Source organism: Culex quinquefasciatus, chromosome 2, assembly GCF_015732765.1.
Source record: "Culex quinquefasciatus strain JHB chromosome 2, VPISU_Cqui_1.0_pri_paternal, whole genome shotgun sequence".
Taxonomy (NCBI): Eukaryota; Metazoa; Arthropoda; class Insecta; order Diptera; family Culicidae; genus Culex; species Culex quinquefasciatus.
The window spans coordinates 107,032,322-107,055,501 of record NC_051862.1 but is presented as its reverse complement, the minus strand read 5'-3'; the positions used below and the strand labels follow the sequence as shown (position 1 = coordinate 107,055,501).

The 23,180-nt window shown below is 42.9% G+C and overlaps 2 protein-coding genes and 2 long non-coding RNA genes across 10 annotated transcripts in view; 3 read left to right on the top strand and 1 right to left on the bottom strand.

Moving 5' to 3' along the window:
• Positions 1-13,552: 13,552 nt before the first annotated feature.
• Positions 13,553-16,036, top strand: LOC119766176. The gene has a single exon (XM_038250607.1). It carries the CDS (start codon positions 13,553-13,555, stop codon positions 16,034-16,036), a length of 2,484 nt encoding a protein of 827 aa, XP_038106535.1.
• Positions 16,037-16,186: 150 nt separating this feature from the next.
• Positions 16,187-16,478, top strand: LOC119768057. The gene is made up of 3 exons (XR_005277878.1): positions 16,187-16,213; positions 16,269-16,338; positions 16,398-16,478. It is a non-coding gene; the product is annotated as an uncharacterized LOC119768057 (long non-coding RNA).
• A 4,668-nt stretch (positions 16,479-21,146) lies between these two features.
• Positions 21,147-21,587, bottom strand: LOC119768053. The gene is made up of 2 exons (XR_005277874.1): positions 21,342-21,587; positions 21,147-21,279 (listed from the first exon to the last, which is right to left on the bottom strand). It is a non-coding gene; the product is annotated as an uncharacterized LOC119768053 (long non-coding RNA).
• Positions 21,588-22,383: 796 nt separating this feature from the next.
• LOC119768052 overlaps positions 22,384-23,180 on the top strand; it is a 170,588-nt gene continuing 169,791 nt past the window's right edge. For 5 of the 7 annotated variants that reach the window (XM_038258391.1, XM_038258390.1, XM_038258394.1 and 2 more), the window contains exons 1-2: positions 22,384-22,544; positions 22,597-22,681. In XM_038258391.1, the coding sequence (XP_038114319.1) occupies positions 22,519-22,544; positions 22,597-22,681 (111 nt within the window). In that variant the 5' untranslated portion in view covers positions 22,384-22,518. The remainder of the gene's footprint in view (positions 22,545-22,596; positions 22,682-23,180) is intronic. The other 2 variants (XM_038258392.1, XM_038258396.1) reach the window with 2 other exon arrangements.

The following is a 23,180-nucleotide window of genomic DNA, read 5'->3' as shown; positions in this document are numbered from 1 at the left end:
GGATGGCACATTTTGGTATTGAAAGGTTTCATCAAATTCCTCTGAAACTATGGGAATTTTTTTTTATAAATTTTGACAAGATAATTAATTTTGCGCTAAAATGACTTGAAACCCAAAAATGTTAAAGCTGATTTTTTGTATATATAGCCACAAAGATTTTTTTAAAAACGTTGAAATTTCTCTAAGTCGGGATAACCAAATACTTTGAAAAACAAAAACTATTGAATTTTGGTGAATTTCAATCCAGTTTCACATATTTTTCAATCTTGTTATTTTTCAGAATCTTCAAGAACTTCAAGCACAGGCCGTTCATCAATGACAAATGCATTCGATGTGGTGAAAAATATCACTAAGAACAACATGGAATCATCAGGTGAGTAGATTTGGCTGTTGCATATGGATCATTTCCGTTTTTGCACTAACTGCAACTGTTGCACTAAAAATGGGCTCAAAAGTCGAGGCCTATCCGGAAGAAGCTACCTCTGCACATCCTGCTCGAGGACTTCCAGATCATCGAGAATCCAGTAGTAGCCGAGGATGAACAGCAGGCGCCGCCTGCACCACCGCAATGTCGAGCCAGGGTTCGACCACCGTCGATTCTTCGCCGGTCAACGCCGAGATAACCCGGACTGCAACGAATGCCCAGGCGTAGCGGAAACACTAGAGCATAAATTGTTCAAGTGCATAACAGTTCGCACTGTATGGAATTATGTTCGTTCCTTGTTAGGGAATCTCGATCCACGCTTACAATGTAAGCAAAACGCATACTTTATGTTTCCATCATTACAAGGACTATCAGCGCCAGTAGCCCAAAGAACCAAACACATTGTAGCTAAATATCTGCATTTTGTTGTAAGTAATCCTATTTCTAATGTAAGTGTAGATAATTTCAAACTTGAATTGTAGAATAGCTTTTAATAATTGTACCAAATAAACACTGACCAGTTAAAAAAAAGTAAGCTATGGGTAATTCTCCGCCAACTCACACAGCAGTTGCCCCGACCCCTCTTCGATTTGCGTGAAACTTTGTCCTAAGGGGTAACTTTTGTCCCTGATCACGAATCCGAGGTCCGTTTTTTGATATCTCGTGACGGAGGGGCGGTACGACCCTTCCATTTTGAACATGCGAAAAAGAGGTGTTTTTCAATAATTTGCAGCCTGAAACGACCAACTTTTTCAAAACTTTTTTCCGTAAAATCGCGATAACTCGTGATGTTTATAAGCAAACCCCTTATGTCTATATATCAAAATTTTTGTAATTGTCTGCTCTACAACTTTGTAGAACATTATTACACTCTAAAAAATAACCCTGCAATGTTAGAAAAAACACGAAATTTTAAAATGAAAAATTTTGTTCTAAATGAAAAAATGACCCTTCTGGGACAATGTAGATTCGAAAAGTACATTAAATTTCCCATAAAATGACATGTTCCAAATTTTTTACAGTCGAGTAACGGAAAATGGGAGAATTTTTAAAACTTTTTTAGTGTTTTTTTCGATGAAAAATACGTTTTTTCGGAATTCTGAGTACGCCATCAGATCGGGCGTCTAATTTTACATAAAAGTCCCTTTGACACCAAATTTCTATCTCATCACCGTTTCAGGCTGCAAATTATTGAAAAACACCTCTTTTTTCGCATGTTCAAAAATGGAAGGGGTCGTACCGCCCCTCCGTCACGAGATATCAAAAACGGACCTCGGATTCGTGATCAGGGACAAAAGTTACCCCTTAGGACAAAGTTTCACGCAAATCGAAGAGGAGTCGGGGCAACTTTTCCCGATTTCGTGTGAGTTGGTAGAGAATTACCCCTATTCCATTTATGTATTTATGTTGATTAAAATGAATAAATGCTTCGAAACAACTTGTTAAGTTCTTATGGCATATATTGATACCTGTATTATTATTCGTTATACATTATATAATCTTTATTTGTTTTCATTATATTATATAACCCATATCTTCTATCTTCTTCTTCTATATATATAAAAAATTTCGACGGTTTTGTTCGAACGCGCATCAGTTGAGTACCGGAGGTCGGATCGGAGCGCTCTTTGCTGCGTTGGGTTCGTATAAGCCTAAGGAAGGTTTTTACGCTAATAAGTTGGCACTTTGGCCACTCTGAGACCGATTCCGGAACATCACCGTTTGTATGAGAAATGAAACGAAAAACTAAATTTTGATCATAGGAGGCGTCAAGATATTTTCAAACAAAAAAAAAAACAAAACGTCAAAACGGAAAAGTTTAATGTAGAACGTGGTAGAAAATACAGTTTTTAGTAGGACAAATAATCAAACTAAAAAAGGAAAGCTGTTTGGTCAGTCGAAGAAACTAAACCTATTTGGCAGGTGGGTTGAATAATTTTTAACTGACTAATAATTATTCAAGTTTTTAGAAAACAAACCCGGCAAAAAAAAAGATAAAAAGGAAAACAAAAATCAAAATGAATTCAATGAACGTTTGAAGGAGGAGGTCTAACGAAAAACCAAATGAGATTAGTAAAACAGTGATGAGATTAATTTTGAACAATTGAGAAAAAAGAGGAAAAAACCTAAATAGGACACATCATGAAGCAAAGAATAAAGATTAAAAAGTCAAAAAAAGTGTAGACAGAACAAAAAGAAAGAACTTGCAGTTTTTGTCCGTGACAGAACTTATTTAGTTGTTTATTTAAGGAGAATCATATGGTTTTCAAAATAGTAAACGGTAGAACATGCAAAACTGCTTTTTGAAAGAAAAAAAGTAAAGGTATCAGAACTGTTGGGATAGTAACCACAAAAATGAATAGAATAGCATGAAAAAATTGACAAGCATAAGAATCTCAAATTAAAAAAAGGATGGAAAGATAGAAACACAACTCGGATTAGTTTTTAAAAGGACGCAAGAGCCATTGACAAGCTAAGCCTTTTTTGCATCGGTACTCGAACTACATACGAAAAACCAATTTCAAAAATGCTTGAGATTGTTCATTTACACGTCTTCCAAGTGCCCTAAACTTAAAACAAATGAAAAATTGTTTCATTTTGGAGAAAACCGAAAATTAGTGCCGGAGGTCACGGTGGCTCTTACGGCATTTTGAAAACTCACCCGAGAAAAGAACTGATTCGGTATGAGAAAAAGATAAAATAGATAGACCAATTTATTGTTTCAAAACAAAACACAAAGAGCTTAATCAAAAGATGTTCGGATTACAAAGTGGACATTTTTCAAACAACAAACAAAAAAAGGGCAGGACGAAGTTTGCAGTAAAAGAAAAAGCGAATAAGAATAAATGTGATAGTTTTAGTGTAAACAAAGAGAACGATAAAGAAAGGCAAACGATAGAAGTCCAAATAAGATGTCTAAACCCTAATCAACGAAAAAAAGAAAAATCATGTTCATTTAGGAATCTGACTGAGAATATTTGAAACTATCTTAAAATAAACCCTAATAAGCATCCTACGAGTTTTTTTTTGCGAAGATAAAGTTCAAGTATAATTAAAAAAAAAAGTAAAAGGAAACTAAAAAACAAATGAAATAAGGGCAAGACGAAGTTTGCCGGGTTCACCTAGTTAACATATATATTTCAAACGCCTAACAACCCCCCAAAAAATACTAACCCCTCTCAAAAAATAATCCCAGGGCCTTCATATATTTTATGTACTGGATGAGGGAGTCGTGGATCGGACTTTTTTTCGTGCTGTCATTATTCAACAATAATTTTTTTGTTTAAAAAAGCTAAAAGTTAGTAGAAATACGAATAATTCACCGGTAAATCTGTTGTTGACCAGTGATAACCATAACGGTGAAGCATCTTCGTGACGAACAGGAAGTGGCCATTGCGGAAAATAACGGCGGATAAACAGCACCTCTACATTGACATCGGTTCAAACATCATGTGGTTCCAGTCCCGATGTACCAGATTATCAGCCAGGATTGGTAGCATTCATCTCGAGGCCCCTCAAGATTTAACCGGCAACCAGGAAGTTGTTTGCTGTTTTGATGTACCAGTTCCGGTTCCGGTAGTCCAGCAAATCAAGGCCAGAAGTCCCAGATGATTCAAGTCAGATTCAAGACCGATGATGCCGGAGTTGAAGCTTCCCGATTTGGTGAGATCTTTCCTATATAAATAGCAAAATATACTTTCATTCATTCTAACATTCATACAATCCATTTAAGACCAACCACGCCAATTTTACTAAATACGCGGTAGGGTGTTCCCTTGGGCGTTCGCTGTGAGTTGTGGATTGCCTGCTTCTCTAATGAAGGTTCGACTAGGGGGGCATGCTTATTAATTTCTCGTCGCTCCATACCCTCAGTGACGTGATGGGAACAAGGGCGTCTATGCAAAGTGTCCCTACACCCGCTACAAATTTCCGGTGCTTGGGGAGGGAAAAGGGAAACCATATTGTTATATGCGCCGGTATTTGTAGCACTAAAATTCGTGCAAAAAAACTTATGCACGTGGGTGTACAGATTACGGAGTAAAAGATGATCGAATTGTTCACCTAGCGCTCACATGTGTTCCAGGACCAAGTTGCCTGCGGGTATGGGGATCATACATACATACATACATACATGGATGAGGGAGTCGTGGATCGCCTGGCCCAAGTCACATGAATGTCATTGTCTATTTAATCATACCATAACAAATGGTTGGATAGAGAATGATAAGCTTTTAAGGTCCTTAAGATATAAGTCGGTTACTAACCAAACCGTCTCAGTTGAAACATACTGCGGTCATGGCCAAGTCCTGCCAAGACGGGGGTACTAATACATACATACATACATACACAAGCAATGTTCAAAAATCCAGAAGACCTCAACTTGGTATTGAAATGGTTTTATTTTGAGATATTATTTTACCCTTGGAATAACATGGTTTGGTATTGTTGTGCCCTTCCACCTACAAGACTTTGGCATGTTACCATCTGGGCAACCAAGGGCACATTTTGGTCGCTGTTGGTATTCCCGTGTTATTTACCCCTGCTCGGGATCTCACCCAATTGCCCGAACTGTGGAACACGCGGTAATTGAATGCCCCCGGTTCCAAAGTAGTAGGTAGATCTTGTTGCTGGGATGTGGTAATGACATATCGCCAGATAACCTGACAGACAGAATGTGTCAGAGCGAGGAAGCATGGGGTGCAGCTATAACGCAGATGATGCTCAAATTACAAGAGAAGTGGCGCACGGACCAACGTGCGTCCCGGAACGAAGGGCCCCTGGCTCAGTAGTTCTGTTGATGTATAAAAGTTGATATATAAAGGTGATATATAAAAGTTGATATATAAAAGTTGATATATAAAAGTTGATATATATAAAAAAATGTTGAAGAGGCGCGCGATGATAGAGCGTGCCTCCCGGAACAACCGTTCCGAAATGAGAGCGCAATTAGCGCTGCTCCTCCCTGACGTAATATCGAAAGACAGTTCCGGGGTGGCTTGAAGGCTTACCGTGATATTAGGGCGGGTACGTCCTATGCAAAAGAAAAAAAAGCCAGGTTGGCTTAAGTGGTTAAGCCAAATTGGCTTACACATCGTTAAGCCAAGTACACTTAAGGGATGATAAGCCAAGTTGGCTTCCCGAGCATGGGTAAATAACAAGGGAAATGCGTAATAATACCTGTCCCTGGTAACAATACCAAATTTTGGTATTCCTGGACCCTTTAAAATTTGTCTTGAGGATTATGCAAGAGCAAAATGTGGTATCATACCAATTTAAGGTATTGTTTTGATATTGCAAAATTGCTGAATTTGTCAATGGTCGAACACCACATTTTGGTATTCTTTTGGTATTACCGTAATCTGGGGTGAATCGGGACTACAGTCTGAATAGGGACAGCAGTGTTTAGAGCACTTGAAGCTTTTAAATTTGGAAATGGATGAACACATTTTGTTGGTCTGAGTCTGTTCTAATCGAAACCAACCAGAAAAATCAAAATATTGTGATCCAACATGGTTAAAACTTCTGTCCCAATTCGCCCCATGTGTTGACTCCAGTTTACGGTACAGTATTTTATGAAATTCCTCTGAAACTATGGAAAAAAATTTACCAATTTTGACAAAATTATTAATTTTGCGCTAAAATATTTCTCAAAGCGAATGCTTTCATAGAAAACCGGAAATTTCAAACTTGATTTTAAACATTTCTGATATACCCCCTAAAGAAATGACTTAAAATTATGGAATATTTTCAAAGTCAGGATGGCACATTTTGGTATTATTTTAATATTTAAGTGTTTTATCAAATTCCTCTGAAACTATGGGAAATTTTTGACCAATTTTGACAAAATAATTAATTTTGCGCTAAAATGATGTCTCAAAGCGAATGCTTTCATTGAAAACCGGAAATTTTAAACTTGATTTTAAATATTTTTGATATACCCCCTAAAGAAATGACATGAAATTGAGGAAACATTTTTAAGTCAGGATGGCACATTTTGGTATTGAAAGGTTTCATCAAATTCCTCTGAAACTATGGGAATTTTTTTTTATAAATTTTGACAAGATAATTAATTTTGCGCTAAAATGACTTGAAACCCAAAAATGTTAAAGCTGATTTTTTGTATATATAGCCACAAAGATTTTTTTAAAAACGTTGAAATTTCTCTAAGTCAGGATAACCAAATACTTTGAAAAACAAAAACTATTGAATTTTGGTGAATTTCAATCCAGTTTCACATATTTTTCAATCTTGTTATTTTCAGAATCTTCAAGAACTTCAAGCACAGGCCGTTCATCAATGACAAATGCATTCGATGTGGTGAAAAATATCACTAAGAACAACATGGAATCATCAGGTGAGTAGATTTGGCTGTTGCATATGGATCATTTCCGTTTTTGCACTAACTGCAACTGTTGCACTAAAAATGGGCTCAAAAGTCGAGGCCTATCCGGAAGAAGCTACCTCTGCACATCCTGCTCGAGGACTTCCAGATCATCGAGAATCCAGTAGTAGCCGAGGATGAACAGCAGGCGCCGCCTGCACCACCGCAATGTCGAGCCAGGGTTCGACCACCGTCGATTCTTCGCCGGTCTTCTAGGATTCGCCGTATGCCGGAGAGGTACAACCCGTACTTCTACACCTTTTTTTTGTAAAAAAAAAGTTTATTTAGAGCATAATAAATTGTACATGGTTTACATAGAATAGCATAAGTTTTGTCGATAAATACAGATTATTTGAACAGCTATACCAAAAATTGTTTATCGTTTACAATAAATATTATTAGAGTTTGTTCTTTTTCTATCTTTGAGCTTCAATGGCGCGTCTTCTTCTTTTTCGGGCGACCGGGTCCTCGTCGGCCCGAATTGGGCGCAGAGCCTCCAGGAGAGATATCACTTTCGCTCTCTGAGATGGTGTCCAAAGATGGCGATGTCTTCGGATCCCGGATGGGAAAAGGGACCTTGAAATTGTTTTCCAAGATCATGTTAGCAGGCGTCAAAGAGATTGGCATCTCTTCATCGTTGCTCTCTTCGTTTCGTGAGTTCTCGATTTGGTGTTCGTTGTCTTCTCCAGTGCCGATTCCGCTGAGCTCGTTCGTGATCTCAGTTGAGTGATTCGGCAAGATCGTCGCGCTGTCGGTCCCCGAGATACTGATGCAGTCGATTGGATTTGTTTGTGCTGGTGCAGTTTGCGTTTGCAAAACCGTGGTGGAGGTACCTTCGTTCACCACACCAGCGTAACTTTGTGGTGCAGTTGTCTGTGCGCTTTTCAGTCTTTCGCTGAGGTCGGCCTTCTGGCCGAGAAGTTTTTTGTTTTCAACACATGACATCCCTATGTGTTGAGTTAGTGTGCAGTGTCATCACCGTAGTGCCGAAGAAAGGCCACAATTTCGTCATCGGTGACGTTTTCGGAGAGATCGTGGATCTTGACCTCCACTCCCCCGTCCTCCATCATCAACCGAACTTTGACCTTGGTTTTGTTAATCACGAGCTCGTGCTTTTCGTTGTGCATAGCAACAATGTCTTGAGCGATTTTCAACTCACTGCACTTAACATGTGCGCAATTTTGCGCATGGTTGATCTGGAGCCTTTTCACTTGCTCTGGCCTCAAGGCCAGATTAACGTGCACAAACTTGTGTAGCTCTTCAAATGTTGGGCGTTTTGGGAAGTTCGATAGAAGCACCTTGAAGGTGTTCTCACGAGTTTGCACTTGAGACATAGTTGTGATGGCGAAGCACAAATTAATCACAATTAGATGATTTGAGGCGAAAACTCGATTCCACACCCGATGGTGTGGAAAAGAAAGCAAAAAACACTTGAACAAAGGAACTCTGGTTTATGCGACTGGTCGCATCAAGAGTACGATGCGAACTACACCTAAAAGGGGAGGTGTTGGACCCCTAGGAACAACCCTGGATGCGACCCTGGATGAGCGACACTGTCCTGTTGACATCTGTTGCGTCTTATTCCGAGTTTGAATCGCAAAATAAAAGTCGAATTGAATCTCCAAATTACAACCGCGTGTATATTTATTTTCTCTGCTTTTCCCTAATGACAGTTCTCTTTTTCCCCCAAGGTGTGTCTGGTATTTCCCGTGTGTGTGTATTTGTGTTACACTCTAAATTTAGTTTCATCAGAACACAACAATCTTTCCTTCTTCTGGTTTGCTCGAAAAGTATCCGTTTGACTTCAACTCGCTTCCAGCTCCGTATCGCCCTCTAGTCTCGTTCTATTCCAGCTGACATTTCAACTTTATAGCCGCTGCACGACCTCCCTGTGTGAGCGGAGCGCACGCTTCCCTATTGATGTTCAGTATTCCGAGCGCTTCTGACGTCTTCCGACCCAGCAAGCAGCAGGTTCCGTTTTCGGCAACGTAGAACTTGGCAACAGTGGACGTCCTCTTTGTTGCCACTTCCGCCGAGAACATTCCAGCAACTTCAACGGGATGGCCAGAATACGAAATCAAAGTTTTCTTTACCAAAGGCTTTTGGGACTTGACGCGGACTTTTTCTTTCTTGAGTTGCTCCCAGGTTCGTCGGTCGATTACGTTAACGCCGGCACCCGAATCAATCACCAAGTTAGTTCGAACGCTTCCCACAGTGCAGGCAACTGTACCTTTTCGTCCTGGCTCTGTTGCAAATAAATACTGGACGCTCTCCTCCTCCGAGTCATCACTTAGCTGCTCCAACTCGTCCGAATCCTCCGAATCACTTCCGCGTCGACCAGTCACCTGCCGCAACCGCTTTCCCTTCGTTGACTTGTGCTTCTTCGTCTTGCAGCAATTCTTAAAGTGTCCCACCATGCCGCAGCGCTTGCACTTCTGGTCTTTCGCCGGGCAGTTCTCGTCGTTGGCGAAATGACCCAACTTGCCGCAACGATAGCACTCCCGGTTCAGCCGAGTCCTCGATCGGATTTTGTTTACCTCCACACCGCTCTCCACCGGTGCTGGGCCCAGCGCCGAATTGTTCTTGTGCTTTCCGATTGTCTCCAATGAACGACCAGCTTCAACTGTTTCGGCCAGAGTCATCTGCGGCTTATTTAAAATCTTCGCGCGCAGATCATCCGACGCGCCTTTCTCGAAAATCTGCTCCTTGATTTCGTCGTCCAAGTGGTCACCATACTCGCAGAGGTTGCCTTGCTCTCGCAGCCGGAGGCAAAACATTCGACGGGCTCGTCGCTGGCTTGGATTAGGTTTCGAAATTTGTGCCGCTCCAGCGGGAGACACTTCATCGGCAGGAAGTACTCGTCCAGCAGCTTCAGCGCCTCTTGAAACACGTCGGAGCCTGCCGGAACTTCCGGTTCGTTATCGCCCTGCAAGCTGAAGTACACATCCTGCACCAGTGGTCCAACGTAGTGGAGGAGATACGACTTCTTGCGTGCGGCGATTGTGACGTTGTTTACGTCCAGGAAGATTTCAAACGAGCGTTTCCATTTCTTCCATCGGGCGGAGACGGTGGACGTGTCCCCGGGAACGAACGGTGCCAAACCTGCGCTGTTTCCTCCTTCCATCTTCGTCAAATTTGAACGAATTGAATCCTCCCTTTTGTCGTCCGAATTGGTTCCTTCTCCTTTCGGCTTTGTTTATGTTGTCGAACAGCTCCCTTGATTGTCCCGACTTCCGCGCCGATTTAACGTTTTTCCACAGCCGAATTCAATCCAGATCACTTCCACGCTTCTTGTGGTTCGTTTTTTCACTCGTCGCCAAATGTTGCGTCTTATTCCGAGTTTGAATCGCAAAATAAAAGTCGAATTGAATCTCCAAATTACAACCGCGTGTATATTTATTTTCTCTGCTTTTCCCTAACGACAGTTCTCTTTTTCCCCCAAGGTGTGTCTGGTATTTCCCGTGTGTGTGTATTTGTGTTACACTCTAAATTTAGTTTCATCAGAACACAACAACATCCACGACCGGAAACCGGTTGTCATAATCCGCGAGCTCAAGAAGACACACGCATAACTTTTAATAAATTTACGATCTACAATAATTGCTTAATTATTTGTCTCCACTCGCGTGTATCATTTCTCGAGTTTTTTTTTGATTAGGTCCTATAAACATATGAAAGACAATGGTTTATTGGTCCTTTTCAAAAAAAACTCTGGATTTGTTGTTGCACATTGCAACAGATATTATATACTTAAATCATTAGTCATTACTTACTTGAATCATCAATCGTGATTTCAACAATAACAAAAATTAAAAACATATCCTATAGAAATGATAAGCTATTAAATTGAACTTAGAATTAAAAAATAAATAAAAATGTGCAAAAAAAAACAAGATTCGGGTAAAAAACGTGTCGTACTTTTCATGTGGGGGCGGCCAAATAATGTTTTTGCTTTTTAAATGTTTTTGTTAAGAGCAATCGGTGCAGTAGGTATCCCTCGTCGACACGGGAGCCAACTGTTAAGTACATTAGTTCGATTTGTCACATTTGATAGATGGTAAAGGAACGTCAAGTTCAAATTCGCTCCATCAGCCTTTTCTGACATCAGTCTATTAGCAATCTCTTCAACAGTAGACGTGTACAATTAAGGTAAACTTATTATTTATAATTTTCTTGAATTTATTATAATCGATTGAAATTTCAGCACATCTATTGGGTTGCTTACAAATAGTTCGTTCTGTAGTGGTTAGAATTATAAACGGACACTAAATGTAACTATTCTCTATCTTTCTTAGCCGAGGACGGCCTCTAATAAAAATCTATATTTTAGCTTCGAGCTGAACTGAACTGCAACTAGCGTGTTCTGCTTCCAGGATTAATCCGAGATCTAATCACCACGTACAGAAAACTCGAAGATTTACCGCAAATCATACATTTGATAGGAATAAATAATGAATCAGCGTCCAAACACCCGGCAAACTCGTTCGCAAACGAGAGCTGCTCAGCAATTACAGCAGCAAGCAGGAATTAACCTCCAAAGTGTTTACGCTGCAGGCGAGCCCGCAGCTCGGCCCGCAGTCTTTGAAGCCTCAACAGTTGACATCGAGGGCGGAGATGATATTGATTGCGGGAGTTGCGTCCGTCCGAACAACGCCGAGGAGTCACCATAGATACGGTGTACCTGAAGCCGTTCGTTTGCAAGACCTGCGCCCAGTTACGCCCGGCAAGAAATACCCCATCAGTGCGTTCTGCATCGAGTGTGAGCGTGCGCAGCTCGCAGATTTCCGCGGAACTGCGGAGAGTAGAAGAAGAGTTACAACTAGAAGATCAGATGTCACTGCTTTTAGAACGCAAGAAACAGCTGATGGCCAAAAGACATGAACTGTTGAGCCAGAAGGGAGACGCCAAGTCCCGTAGCAGCGGTCGTAGTAGCCGGACGGCCACGGACAGAGTCCAAGATTGGATAATGGACCAAGGAATGGCCGAGAATTCCGGCCATGGCATCGACAAACCGATGACCGACCCTACCGAGTCTATTAACCAACTGTATGGAAATCCGGTGAACCAGCTTAACGCAGGGCGAACTTCAACGCCCCTGACCAAGGAACTCGGCGCCGTCCCGAAAGATCGCAGACAGTCATCGGAGGCTGCTTTCGGCGTTTCTAATTTTCCGAAACTACCCGGGATACCGCCAGTGGACAATCAATCTGTTCTGGGTACCAAGAAAACGCTCCTGGATAAACCATTCCCGAAAGGTGCTATTGGTAAACTCTTTTTACCTGCGTCGGCATACGAAACCTGGCGAAGTGAAACGAAACGGACAGCTTTGGACAAGATTCCGGAGAAGGCCGAGGGTCAACAGCGGGAGTTAGAGTTGGCCGAAAAGGTGAAGCGTTTGGAAGAGCAACGCCGGCAAGAACATGCTTTGCAGCGCGATCGAGAAAAGGAACTGAATAAGAAACTACAAGAAGCTGAGTACGAGAAACAGGAGCTTATCAAGCAGAAAAACCGGGCAGCAGCCGAAAATGAATACCAGCAGAAGTGTTTTGAGGAGGTCCAGCAGGAGCTGAACGAGCAGATTGAGGCGTTAAAACTTCAGCAGCACGGTAACGAGAGCGATCAGAACCCTCCGGGAAATTGGTACGACCGTGAACTGTTGAAGCTGCAGAAATCGCGTGACGACAACGCCACGAAACAACTTCCACCGCCCGGTGCCCACAACAGCTTGCCGTCTATTTCGGGAAGGAGTGGTGACTTTCCGAACCCGATAGATCTCAACATCAGAAGCCCCTGCGGCGGACGCTCGAAATTATCCATGTCAACTGCGGAACCACCTAGCTTCTCTACGCGACGATCGAATCCGGTGCCACCAAATCTTTCACGAACTGCGTCTCCGTCGCCCGCACCTGTGATCACAGCTCAACAGCTGGCTGCGCGTCAAGTAGTGTCCAAAGACTTGCCAGACTTCTTCGGGGATCCGGCAGAGTGGCCACTGTTCATCAGTAGATACAACCACTCAACTCAAACTTGTGGCTTTACTGATTCCGAGAATCTCCTCCGTCTGGACCGGGCAATCAAGGGTTATGCGAGAGAGATGGTAAGCAGTTTGTTATTGGATCCGTCAACGGTGCCTGAGCTGTTGTCGTCGTTGCGACTACTTTACGGTCGACCGGAACAGATAGTGCACAACCTGATCGCTAAAGTTCGAGCTACACCGGCCCCGAAAGCAAACAAACTCGATTCTCTGGTAACGTTTGGATTGGTTGTACAGAACCTGTGCGGACACCTGCGAGCTATCGGCATGGAAAAACACCTTTCCAATCCGACCCTTCTGTGCGAGCTGGTTGAAAAGCTCCCCGACAACGTAAAGTTTAACTGGGCTTTGTATCAGCATCAGCTGCCGGAAGTTGACTTGAATGCCTTTGGTATTTACATGTCACAAATTGCGACGGCTACGAGCGGAGTTACTCTCTTGTCTACACCCCCTAGAGCTGTACGAGACGACCGTCCAAAATCGAAGGAAAAGGCGTTCGTTAACGCGCACGCCGAACAAGAAGGCGAGTCCAGTGACGGTGAGAGCAGAGAGCCTTCGAAGGAACGCTCGTTTAAAGCGTGCCCGGCATGCGGAGTCGACGGTCACCTGACGCGAGACTGCGGTCATTTCCAAAGGCTGAGCTTGGACGATCGCTGGAAGGTGGTGAAAGAAAATCGGTACAGTCAACCCAACTACAGTTAAGCGGTTTGTGATGGACAAAGATTGTGGGTTCGAGCGGTTACTGGGTATGGTTTGGGTGCCGGATGAGGACGTGTTTACGTTTCGCTTGAACTTCCGGAGAGACCACGCAAAGTTGCTGACCGGAGAGGAGATCCCTACGAAGCAACAGGCACTGAGCATCGTGATGAGCATTTACGACCCGACCGGATTCTTAGCTGCATTCATCGTACACGGCAAGATTATCCTCCAGGACGTCTGGCGATCAAGCGTGGACTGGAAGCAAAAAATTCCAGATGAACTGTTCCAGCGTTGGAGACAGTGGATCGCGCTCCTTCCGAAGATAGAAGATCTGAAAATACCCCGTTGCTACTTCCCTGGTTACCACCCTGACAGCCTGCGGTCACTGGAACTTCACGTCTTCGTCGATGCAAGTGAATCGGCATACTCGGCCGTCGCGCACTTCCGACTCGTGGACGGAAAGCGCGTACGCTGTGCTTTCGTGTCGAGCAAAACGAAAGTTGCACCATTAGAGCCGCTCTCCATCCCGCGGCTCGAGGCTAACGCAGGTGTACTGGGTGTTCGTTTGCGCAAGTCCATAATGACCGGCCATTCCCTACCCATCACACGGACTCGTTTTTGGACCGACTCGAAGGCGGTTCTCCAATGGATTAGGTCCATGGACCTTCGGCGCTACCGTCCGTATGTGGCCTTTCGAGTACACGAAATACTGTCCATGTCAGCGGTCGAAGAGTGGGGGTACTGCCCATCCCGTTTGAATGTGGCAGATCTCGCCACAAAGTGGGGTAAGCAAGGCCCACCATTGGATATCGCCAGTCCGTTTTACCAAAGCCAAGAATTTGTATACGATGACCCTTCTGAATGGCCCGAACCCTGCGACGAGATGGTGGAACTTGCGCCAGAAGAACTAAGGTCGGCATTTGTATTCGCGCACTTCGTTTTGAAGCCATTGGTCAAATGGGAGCGATTCTCAAAGTGGGAGCGGCTTCTCCGTGCCATGGGGTACGTGCATCGCTTTATTGATCGCAAACTGAACCGAGCGAAAAAGCCGTGGCCAACCGATTTAACGCGAGAAGAGCTGCAGCAAGCAGAAAGGAGCCTGTGTCGAATAGCACAATCTGATGCATACCCGGACGAAGTTGCTACTCTGAACCAGAATCAACGTGTTCCAGCCGAACAACGGCGACCCTTGGAGAAATCAAGCAACATCGTGAAGCTCTGCCCGATGCTGGACGAAGCAGGAGTTCTACGAGTAAAAGGGCGCATTCAAGCCGCCGATTTCGTTTCCTACGACGCCAGGCACCCGGTCATCCTTCCCCGAGATCATCCAGTGACAGCGTTGCTTTTGGATTACTACCATCGGCGGTTCCAACATGCAAACAATGAGACCGTTGTCAACGAAGTGAGGCAAAAATTCAGCATCTCGAAACTGCGGGTTCAAGTGCGTCTAACACAGAACAACTGTGAATGGTGCAAGGTGTACAATTCAGCTTCAATCGCTCCGCAAATGGCCCCACTGCCCCGGGCTAGGCTGTCTCCGTTTTTGCGTCCTTTCACATTCACCGGAGTGGATTACTTTGGACCATATTTGATCAAAGTTGGAAGAAGCGTTGCGAAGAGATGGGTAGCACTTTTTACGTGTTTGACAATAAGGGCCGTTCATCTCGAGATCGTTGCGGGTTTGTCAACTGACTCATTCAAGAAAGCTATGCGGAGATTCATCGCGCGCAGGGGAGCTCCCCAAGAAATCTACTCGGACCGCGGCACGAACTTTATTGGAGCAAGTGGTGAGTTAGCAAAGGAAATCGTTCTGAACATCAACCTTGAGCTGAGCAGCACGTTTACGGATGCTCACACGCAGTGGCGCTTCAATCCCCCGGCAGCACCGCACATGGGAGGCTCTTGGGAACGGATGGTGCGTTCTGTGAAAGTCGCTCTTGGAGCCATACCAACACAACGAAAGCTAGACGAAGAATCGTTGGTAACCATGCTGACAGAGGCGGAGTACATGGTAAATTCCCGCACTCTCACGTTCATCCCTCTAGAGAATGCTGATCAAGAATCCCTTACCCCAAATCATTTTCTGCTGATGAGCTCGAGCGGCGTGCAACAGCCGGTGAAGGATCCCGTAAGCGAAGGCGCTGCTTTGAAGAACAGCTGGAACCTGATTCAGCACGCGTTGGACGAGTTTTGGCGTCGATGGATTAAGGAGTACATGCCGACACTTTCGAGACGGGAGAAATGGTTTGGTGAAACGCGGCCGATTAAAGAAGGAGATCTGGTTTTTGTAGTTGACGAGGGAACGAGAAATCGCTGGCAGCGAGGACGAGTAGTGCGGACGCATCCGGGCAAGGACGGGCAGGTTAGACGCGTAGATGTGCGAACAGTCAACGGAGTTCTACCGAATCGTGCAGTCGTCCGATTGGCTCTATTAGACGTAGCTGTTGATGGTGACGCCGAAGAAACACTTCAGGCGACACGTGGGGGAGAATGTTAAGAGCAATCGGTGCAGTAGGTATCCCTCGTCGACACGGGAGCCAACTGTTAAGTACATTAGTTCGATTTGTCACATTTGATAGATGGTAAAGGAACGTCAAGTTCAAATTCGCTCCGTCAGCCTTTTCTGACATCAGTCTATTAGCAATCTCTTCAACAGTAGACGTGTACAATTAAGGTAAACTTATTATTTATAATTTTCTTGAATTTATTATAATCGATTGAAATTTCAGCACATCTATTGGGTTGCTTACAAATAAGAGTTCGTTCTGTAGTGGTTAGAATTATAAACGGACACTAAATGTAACTATTCTCTATCTTTCTTAGCCGAGGACGGCCTCTAATAAAAATCTATATTTTAGCTTCGAGCTGAACTGAACTGCAACTAGCGTGTTCTGCTTCCAGGATTAATCCGAGATCTAATCACCACGTACAGTTTTTTTCATACAAATTTGGGTAAATGTATGGTATTGAAATGGTAAACGTCGATTTTTATGACTTTTCATGTTTTTCAATAGTTGATTGTATATAATAAATAGTATTTTCATACATTTGCAAGTACAACAGAATTGCGTATATATTATATTGCAAGTTTATATTATTAAATTATGGATAAGCTAATACATGATAAGCTAATGTTGATTGTATATAATAAATAGTATTTTCATACATTTGCAAGTACAACAGAATTGCGTATATATTATATTGCAAGTTTATATTATTAAATTATGGATAAGCTAATACATCCCCACTTCAAGGACATAACCCCTCCCCCCTCTTTCTTTCACCCCCTCCCTCCCCTCCTACCCTCCAACAAAATTTTGTTAAGCGTAATAAATTCATTTTAAGTCAAATATTTATTATTTACTGCTGTGTGTTTCTTTTTGTGAGTCCATGCCATATAACTTGACCCTTACGGGCATAAATTGCGAAAATTTTAATTGTTAAATCAAATAACAGAAAAATTAATTTTATTCAAAAAATTAATTATGAAGTAAAACGATACAATACAAAACATGTTCTTACTAATCCTAATGTTCTTGTTCATGAAAATTCATTTGATTATAGAGTTTCTGACGGCTTCAGGATTTGTTAAAGGTACTTTTTCTGACGTTTTGTACTAACCAACATAGAACTTAAATGTGGATCAGTTTCATGGATTGATCGCAGAAATTCATCATGCTAAGTCAATATTCTGCTGAATACTTTTTTCGGAGTCAAACTGAGATTCTCCATTCTCCAGTTTCGCTTGAGAAACTTCTTTACTTTTTTACTACTTTACTTCTTGAAACCAGGTACTGATTTTTGAAGCGACGATGCCCACGAAGTAGGTAGCAAAGCAAGTAAAATAAACGGGCGCATATGTAGATTGCAGCAAATTTTGATAAAACGTAAATGTTCAAAATGGCATATCTCCGAAAACGCAAAAAATCGCAGGCTGGAAATTTCAGCAATGTTAGATTATGATCCAATCTTTCAAGTGATCTTAGTTTCATGTTTAGCATCGGTTAGCAAAAAAAAGTACTCGATTAACAAACACAAAAAAATAAGTTTTGTCAAAAAAATGCTCCAGTTATTCGATGAAAACTTCAGTTTTTGGTTTGAAAACAACATTTATCTACTAATAGTTTCAAAGTTTATCTCATTACCTTTCCAATGATGTATAATTGTCCTAACAACATAATTAAAATGGCTGAGCTATGTTAAAATTAAACAATCAGCCTTTTTTACGAAAAACGCTGGTTTTTTACTCCAATTTTTGACTTACAGCTTTCGTATCTCCGTAATGAACAAACTTAGAGCTTTGAAAATTTGGATTTTTCTTAGTTAGAATGTTTACTTTCGAGAAAAAAATACCAAAAAATATTTGGAGAAGGTCACTTTTTTGAAACTTGGCCACCCAATGTACCATAGTGCGTACGCCCCATATACACTGACCGTTGTACGCCGATGAGCTTAGGTCAAAAAAAGAAGAAGTAAAAACAAAAAGAAGAAGAATGAAAAAAAAAAATCAAAAAACAGGTTAAAAAAATTTTCGGTTGATGAGTCGGGCCCACCATATACGCATACAGTTCTTGGTGCAATTGTACACGGACAAGGCCAGGGTCGGGAAATGCGAGAGAGTCGGCCCTTGTAGTAGCGGGGATGAACTCGGGGTTGGGGGTACGGGGACTTTCGTTCAACACCGATGCATACGTCCGCTGACATGATGTTCCGATTTGCCCCGACTTGTGATGCAGGCGGTTGGAGATCATTTTTATTGCATACAAATTTTAAGTTGTCTTTTGGGGAACACTCTGCTTTCTCGTACCTATAGGGGAGTCAAGTTTGGTGATGGAGGTCCTTCATGAGCGTATATGAAAACTCCATCATTGAACCGGGATCGTCATACGCGATTTTATGGGAGGTGCGCACTCGAAGTTACATACACGTATCTACCACCGAGAGCGCGCGCCAACCGTAGACCGGTGCCCCGTATGGCCCGACGAAGGTGGGCGAGAGGAGATAGGGACGGAGACGGAGAGAGGAATCGGAGACGGGTTCGGCTGTTCGGCGGGAGCGCACGAAAGTGTACGGACGCCCGAACAAAGAGGTGAGGTGTGGTGTGAGCGAGACCGTGTTGTTAACATTGTAACCGTTGGTTACAATTCTTCAACGAACCTTCACTTTTCTACTTGATTCCGTACATACAACATCACACAATACATGGCAGTAGAGGGGTTTCCGTGCCGCTGTAACGAGATAGTCCTTGACAGCGATAGGGCAGGACTACTCGAATTGGGTGGAAAAGAAAATGGAGCTTTTCCCCTCCCGTTTGGAATTCGAGCGGGAAATGTCTTCTTGGCCCGCCGATGTTTAGCATCGGCCTCTTTTGCCATTCAGGCGTCCGTGTGTTTAGTCGTGTCCGTTGTACCAGTACCGTCCTCTTTGTGCTGTGTACGTTTCGCCTTCCGGAAGTGGAAGTGCCCACACGGAAGTCTAGTTCCGTCGGCGCGACGGCACACGGGTATCCGGTGAACCTAGCCTTGTGAGTGCGCAGGAGCCATCGGCTACGTTTTACGTCAAGCACCGACCCCAAATCTCTGGCGCGCGGCGCCATAATTGTTAAGGAGATTATCCCCTCTCGGCACGCCCAAATCAGTGGACTCTGGGGCTGCCGAATCCGCCACTGAGGGAAGACGCCTGCCGCAAGTAGGCCCAGCAACGCCCGCTGGCCTACCTCTGCGTTCCAGCCCAACCCAGCAACAGCTCAAGCCATCCGGAAGTCGACGACCAACCAGCAGCTCAAGAACTCCCCCCCCCCCTACGGGATCGCGGCGGCACAGTCGAGGGCGCTCCTGTGACCGGCCTTGGAGCAGGTGAACGCCGAAAGCGTTCGAGAGTTCGTGTGGAGTCAGCGAAGCCTCGCTGCGAGTCCAGCTGCTGATCGGTACGTTGCCCCTGAAGTGCCCCACATTCCCCACACACACCCACACCCTACACTATCCCAGAAATACACGTTTTATTTAGAAAATTGTGGTTCTTGATTTTTATTTCATCCGTGTCTCACTTGAATCGCTGAGTAGAAATGCCGACCCTGAGTGATGAGTAGTCAGTAGCTTAGGTCTACGACTACCTGTAAGTAGATGGTCTCTGCCCTGAAAAAGGAATGAGCTAGTCCACCTTGATACTGAAAAGTCATGAGTTTCAACATGGACGTCATACGTGGTTCTGCGGAGCGGTGCGCACTCGGAGATGTATCTACCACCAAGAGCGCGCGCCCATCCCAGACCGGTGCTCTCGTATGAGCGTACGTCCACTGAGACTACCCGACTGTAGAGGGTACGGACACGACGGGAAAAGGAATCGGGGAGAGGTACGGCTGTTCGGCGGGAGCGCACAAGAGAGAGTACGCGAACGCCCGAACAGAGAGGTGAGGTGAGGTGTGAGCGAGACCGAGTTGTTAACATGAACGTCATAGGTCAGTCAGCGATCGTATCGAATATTACGTGTGACTAGTGCTCTAGTACGAACGAATGGGAACCTATTTGGGAACCTCCAGTACGAGGGTATCGAACCGTGGCTTTGAATGAGGTGCAATGCATTGGGATGACATTTGACTACCGTAAACCGGGGTGACTTTGATAGCCCGGGGTGACTTTGATAGGTTTTTCAAATGCCCGTCAAATTAATATCTAAACATATTTGAGAATTTTGAGTATGTAAGCATTAAGGGATTGCTTATTAACGAACATGTTTGCAAAAATGCGACCGTTACATTGGTTGTATCAAAATTAGTAGCCAAATCAAATTTCTATCAATGTCACCCCGGACTATCAAAGACACCCCAGTTTACGGTACATTTGATTGACATTCGGGTGGCATCCGATGTGGTGAGACACCCTTGCATTTCCTTGTTTCGCTCTTCTCTCTTTTTTTGCTCTCTTCAAAGAGATCTCTCCTAAAATATTCGGAGCAACCGAGAGAAAACGGGAGGAATCTGGAGGAATGTAGAGCAACATAGAGGAAAGAGCTGAAAACGGTCAAAATTGAAATTTCAGAGCAAACGGGAGCAAAGTAGAGGAAACGGGAGCAACCAGAGTAACTCTCTTGCTCACTGTCTTGCCCCGAGTTCCCAAGTTAAGCATCGCTTATGGTTTAAATTTGACCTGGTAAAAGGTAATTTTTTTTTAATCAGTAGGTCAAATTTTGTGAAGCTACATTGCGTAGTTTTTGAGATAATAATGAAAAAGTAAATTTCTCAGAACAAATGAAATTTCTTACTACCAAATGAACAGCGCCATCTATGAGAAATTTTGGCCCGTCCGGTAATCCATTGGCCTTTACTCCCCTGACTGACGGACGGGGCCGACAACGGCCCGAAAACCGCCGGACGGCTCGACCAAACGGCCCGAATTCCGTCGGTTTGTCCGACGGAATTCGGGCCCTTTTCGTGCCTATATGCAACACTTTGTCCGACGATCGTCGAAATCGACGTTTGAGAAAATCGACGTTGACGGGCCGTTGTCGGGCCGTTTTCGGGCGCTTTTGTTGTTCAGGTTGTCCTGCCATTGTCGGACGCTCACGTTTCGGATTTAGGGGTTAATTTAATGATTTAATAGATAGAAAAGTCAACTTTATTGCAAATAACTTTATTTTTCTTTATAAATATCGATAATTGATGTATTTTTGTCTTCGGTGTGTTCTTGAAAGCCTGTTTTGATCCATAGAAGCAGCTCTGGCATGTTTTATTTTTGTCTTTGCCTAAGAGAAAAGGTAATTTAAGAAAATATGAAGAAAAAAAAACAAGCAGATTAAGAATTTACCTCTTTCTCCACCGCATCACCTAATTGACTGACAGCTGCTTATGCCTGATGATGGCCGAATCCACGCCGATTAAAGTTCCCTGGTGGTTCCTCCGGAGAGATCAATTTGTCCACCGCGGCCGGATTCCGTCCAGGGAAAAACATGTTTGTTTGACTTGTTCCCACTAGTATGATTTTAAGGGTGCACAGCAACCGAAGAAGTTGTTGTCTTCTTATTCCAAATTTGTCAAACTTACGGACCCAATCCTGAAAGAATCTGATTGTCAAAATGGTCAAACTTTATTGTAAATAACTTTGAAGACTGTAATTTAGGGGATGAATAAAAAATCATATCGATAGTTCCCGTATTTTTGAAGATACTAAAATGTCTGTAACAGAAATCTGGGTGCAAAAGAGATGGTTGATGTGTACCGTTAAATAAAATTTAATGGATTTGGTGAAAAGAAAAACTGTTGAAGAATCCACTTAGTGAAAAACAATGATCTGTCATAAATTTTATCACCGCCTGCTAATTTTCTATACGCCGATCAAACGCAGGACAAACGCTCGAAGATGGCAGGACAAGATCGATTTCGAGTAGATAACGCTTCGAATCGCACGACCGCGGGACTTCTGTCTAACAGGGTCATTTAATTGACGACAACCTCGCGGTGGGTTGTTACGGTGGAAAATTTGCTACCTAGGTGGGAAAAACGGAGTTTTTTTAATAGCAAATTTTATCTCGGTATTCATAAGCTGGGATCAAATTTGATTTGCACCCCAGCTGTCGATATGGCCTAAACCCAAATCACGTTTCACTTCACTTACCAAAATATCCCTGACACAGGACCATATCCAACACTTGAAAAGTGCGTCAAAAATTGTTTTAAGGCAAACAATTCTACAGGGTCTTACAAGGGTGACTACAAAGCCAAGCTGATTCTAATTTTTTTTTATTTTAGTTCTGCTGATAAATTAACGATGGTTTTAAAATAGTTACAGTTCAGTAGTTATAGTTCACATCAAATATAAACGATGATTTTGCCGCGGAAGACGCAAAACAGAAGGGCGCATGTGCATCAAAAACCTATCACCCCCTTAAATGAACATACTACACCCTTGCGCATTAAAACCTCCAAATTAGTTAGTTTCACGTCACCAACTTTAGGATTCTAAATAATGTTTAGTATCAAAGGTCATGGCATTTCAGCACTATTTTGAAATGTATCCATAAATCAATTTGGGAAAACAAAATAATAACAATACATTTTTTTAGCCAAGATTTGAATCAATTTAATCAAGATACACATAACAAGTTCATGAAGTTTCAAAATCAGAAGTACCCAGGACATAGTGAAAAAGTGAGTACCATTAACTGTAAACGTAAATATTCTCCTTCATTGGAAAATTGCAAATTACTTTGCAGAATGTACTAGCATTTGTTCTGAGCACAATAGCGCTTTGAACAAGAGCAGAATGTTTGAAATTGATTTTCTAACGCATTTTGAAAATGTTGGTTCGCAGTGCATCTGACAGAAAGTATCTTGTTTTAAAGCTCGTCCTAAAAAAACATAGCTGATTCATTGAGTCAAAGTAGATAAAAAGTTCAATAAAAATGTGAAATCTTTTGCTATTATCGCGTTATGCTCAAATTACCATAAAGCGATTTCCTTGGTTTTTAATTTATATTTATTCAGATTTTCTTTTCCGTGTACATTCATTCAGTTAAAAATAATAATATTGAGTGTCCAATAGCGATTCCCATTTTTTTTTTTTTTTTTGGAAAATCGTATAGCATGTTATTGAAAAAAGTCATTTTTTTCGACAATTTCACAAAACCTGCTAAGAAAAAATGGAAAA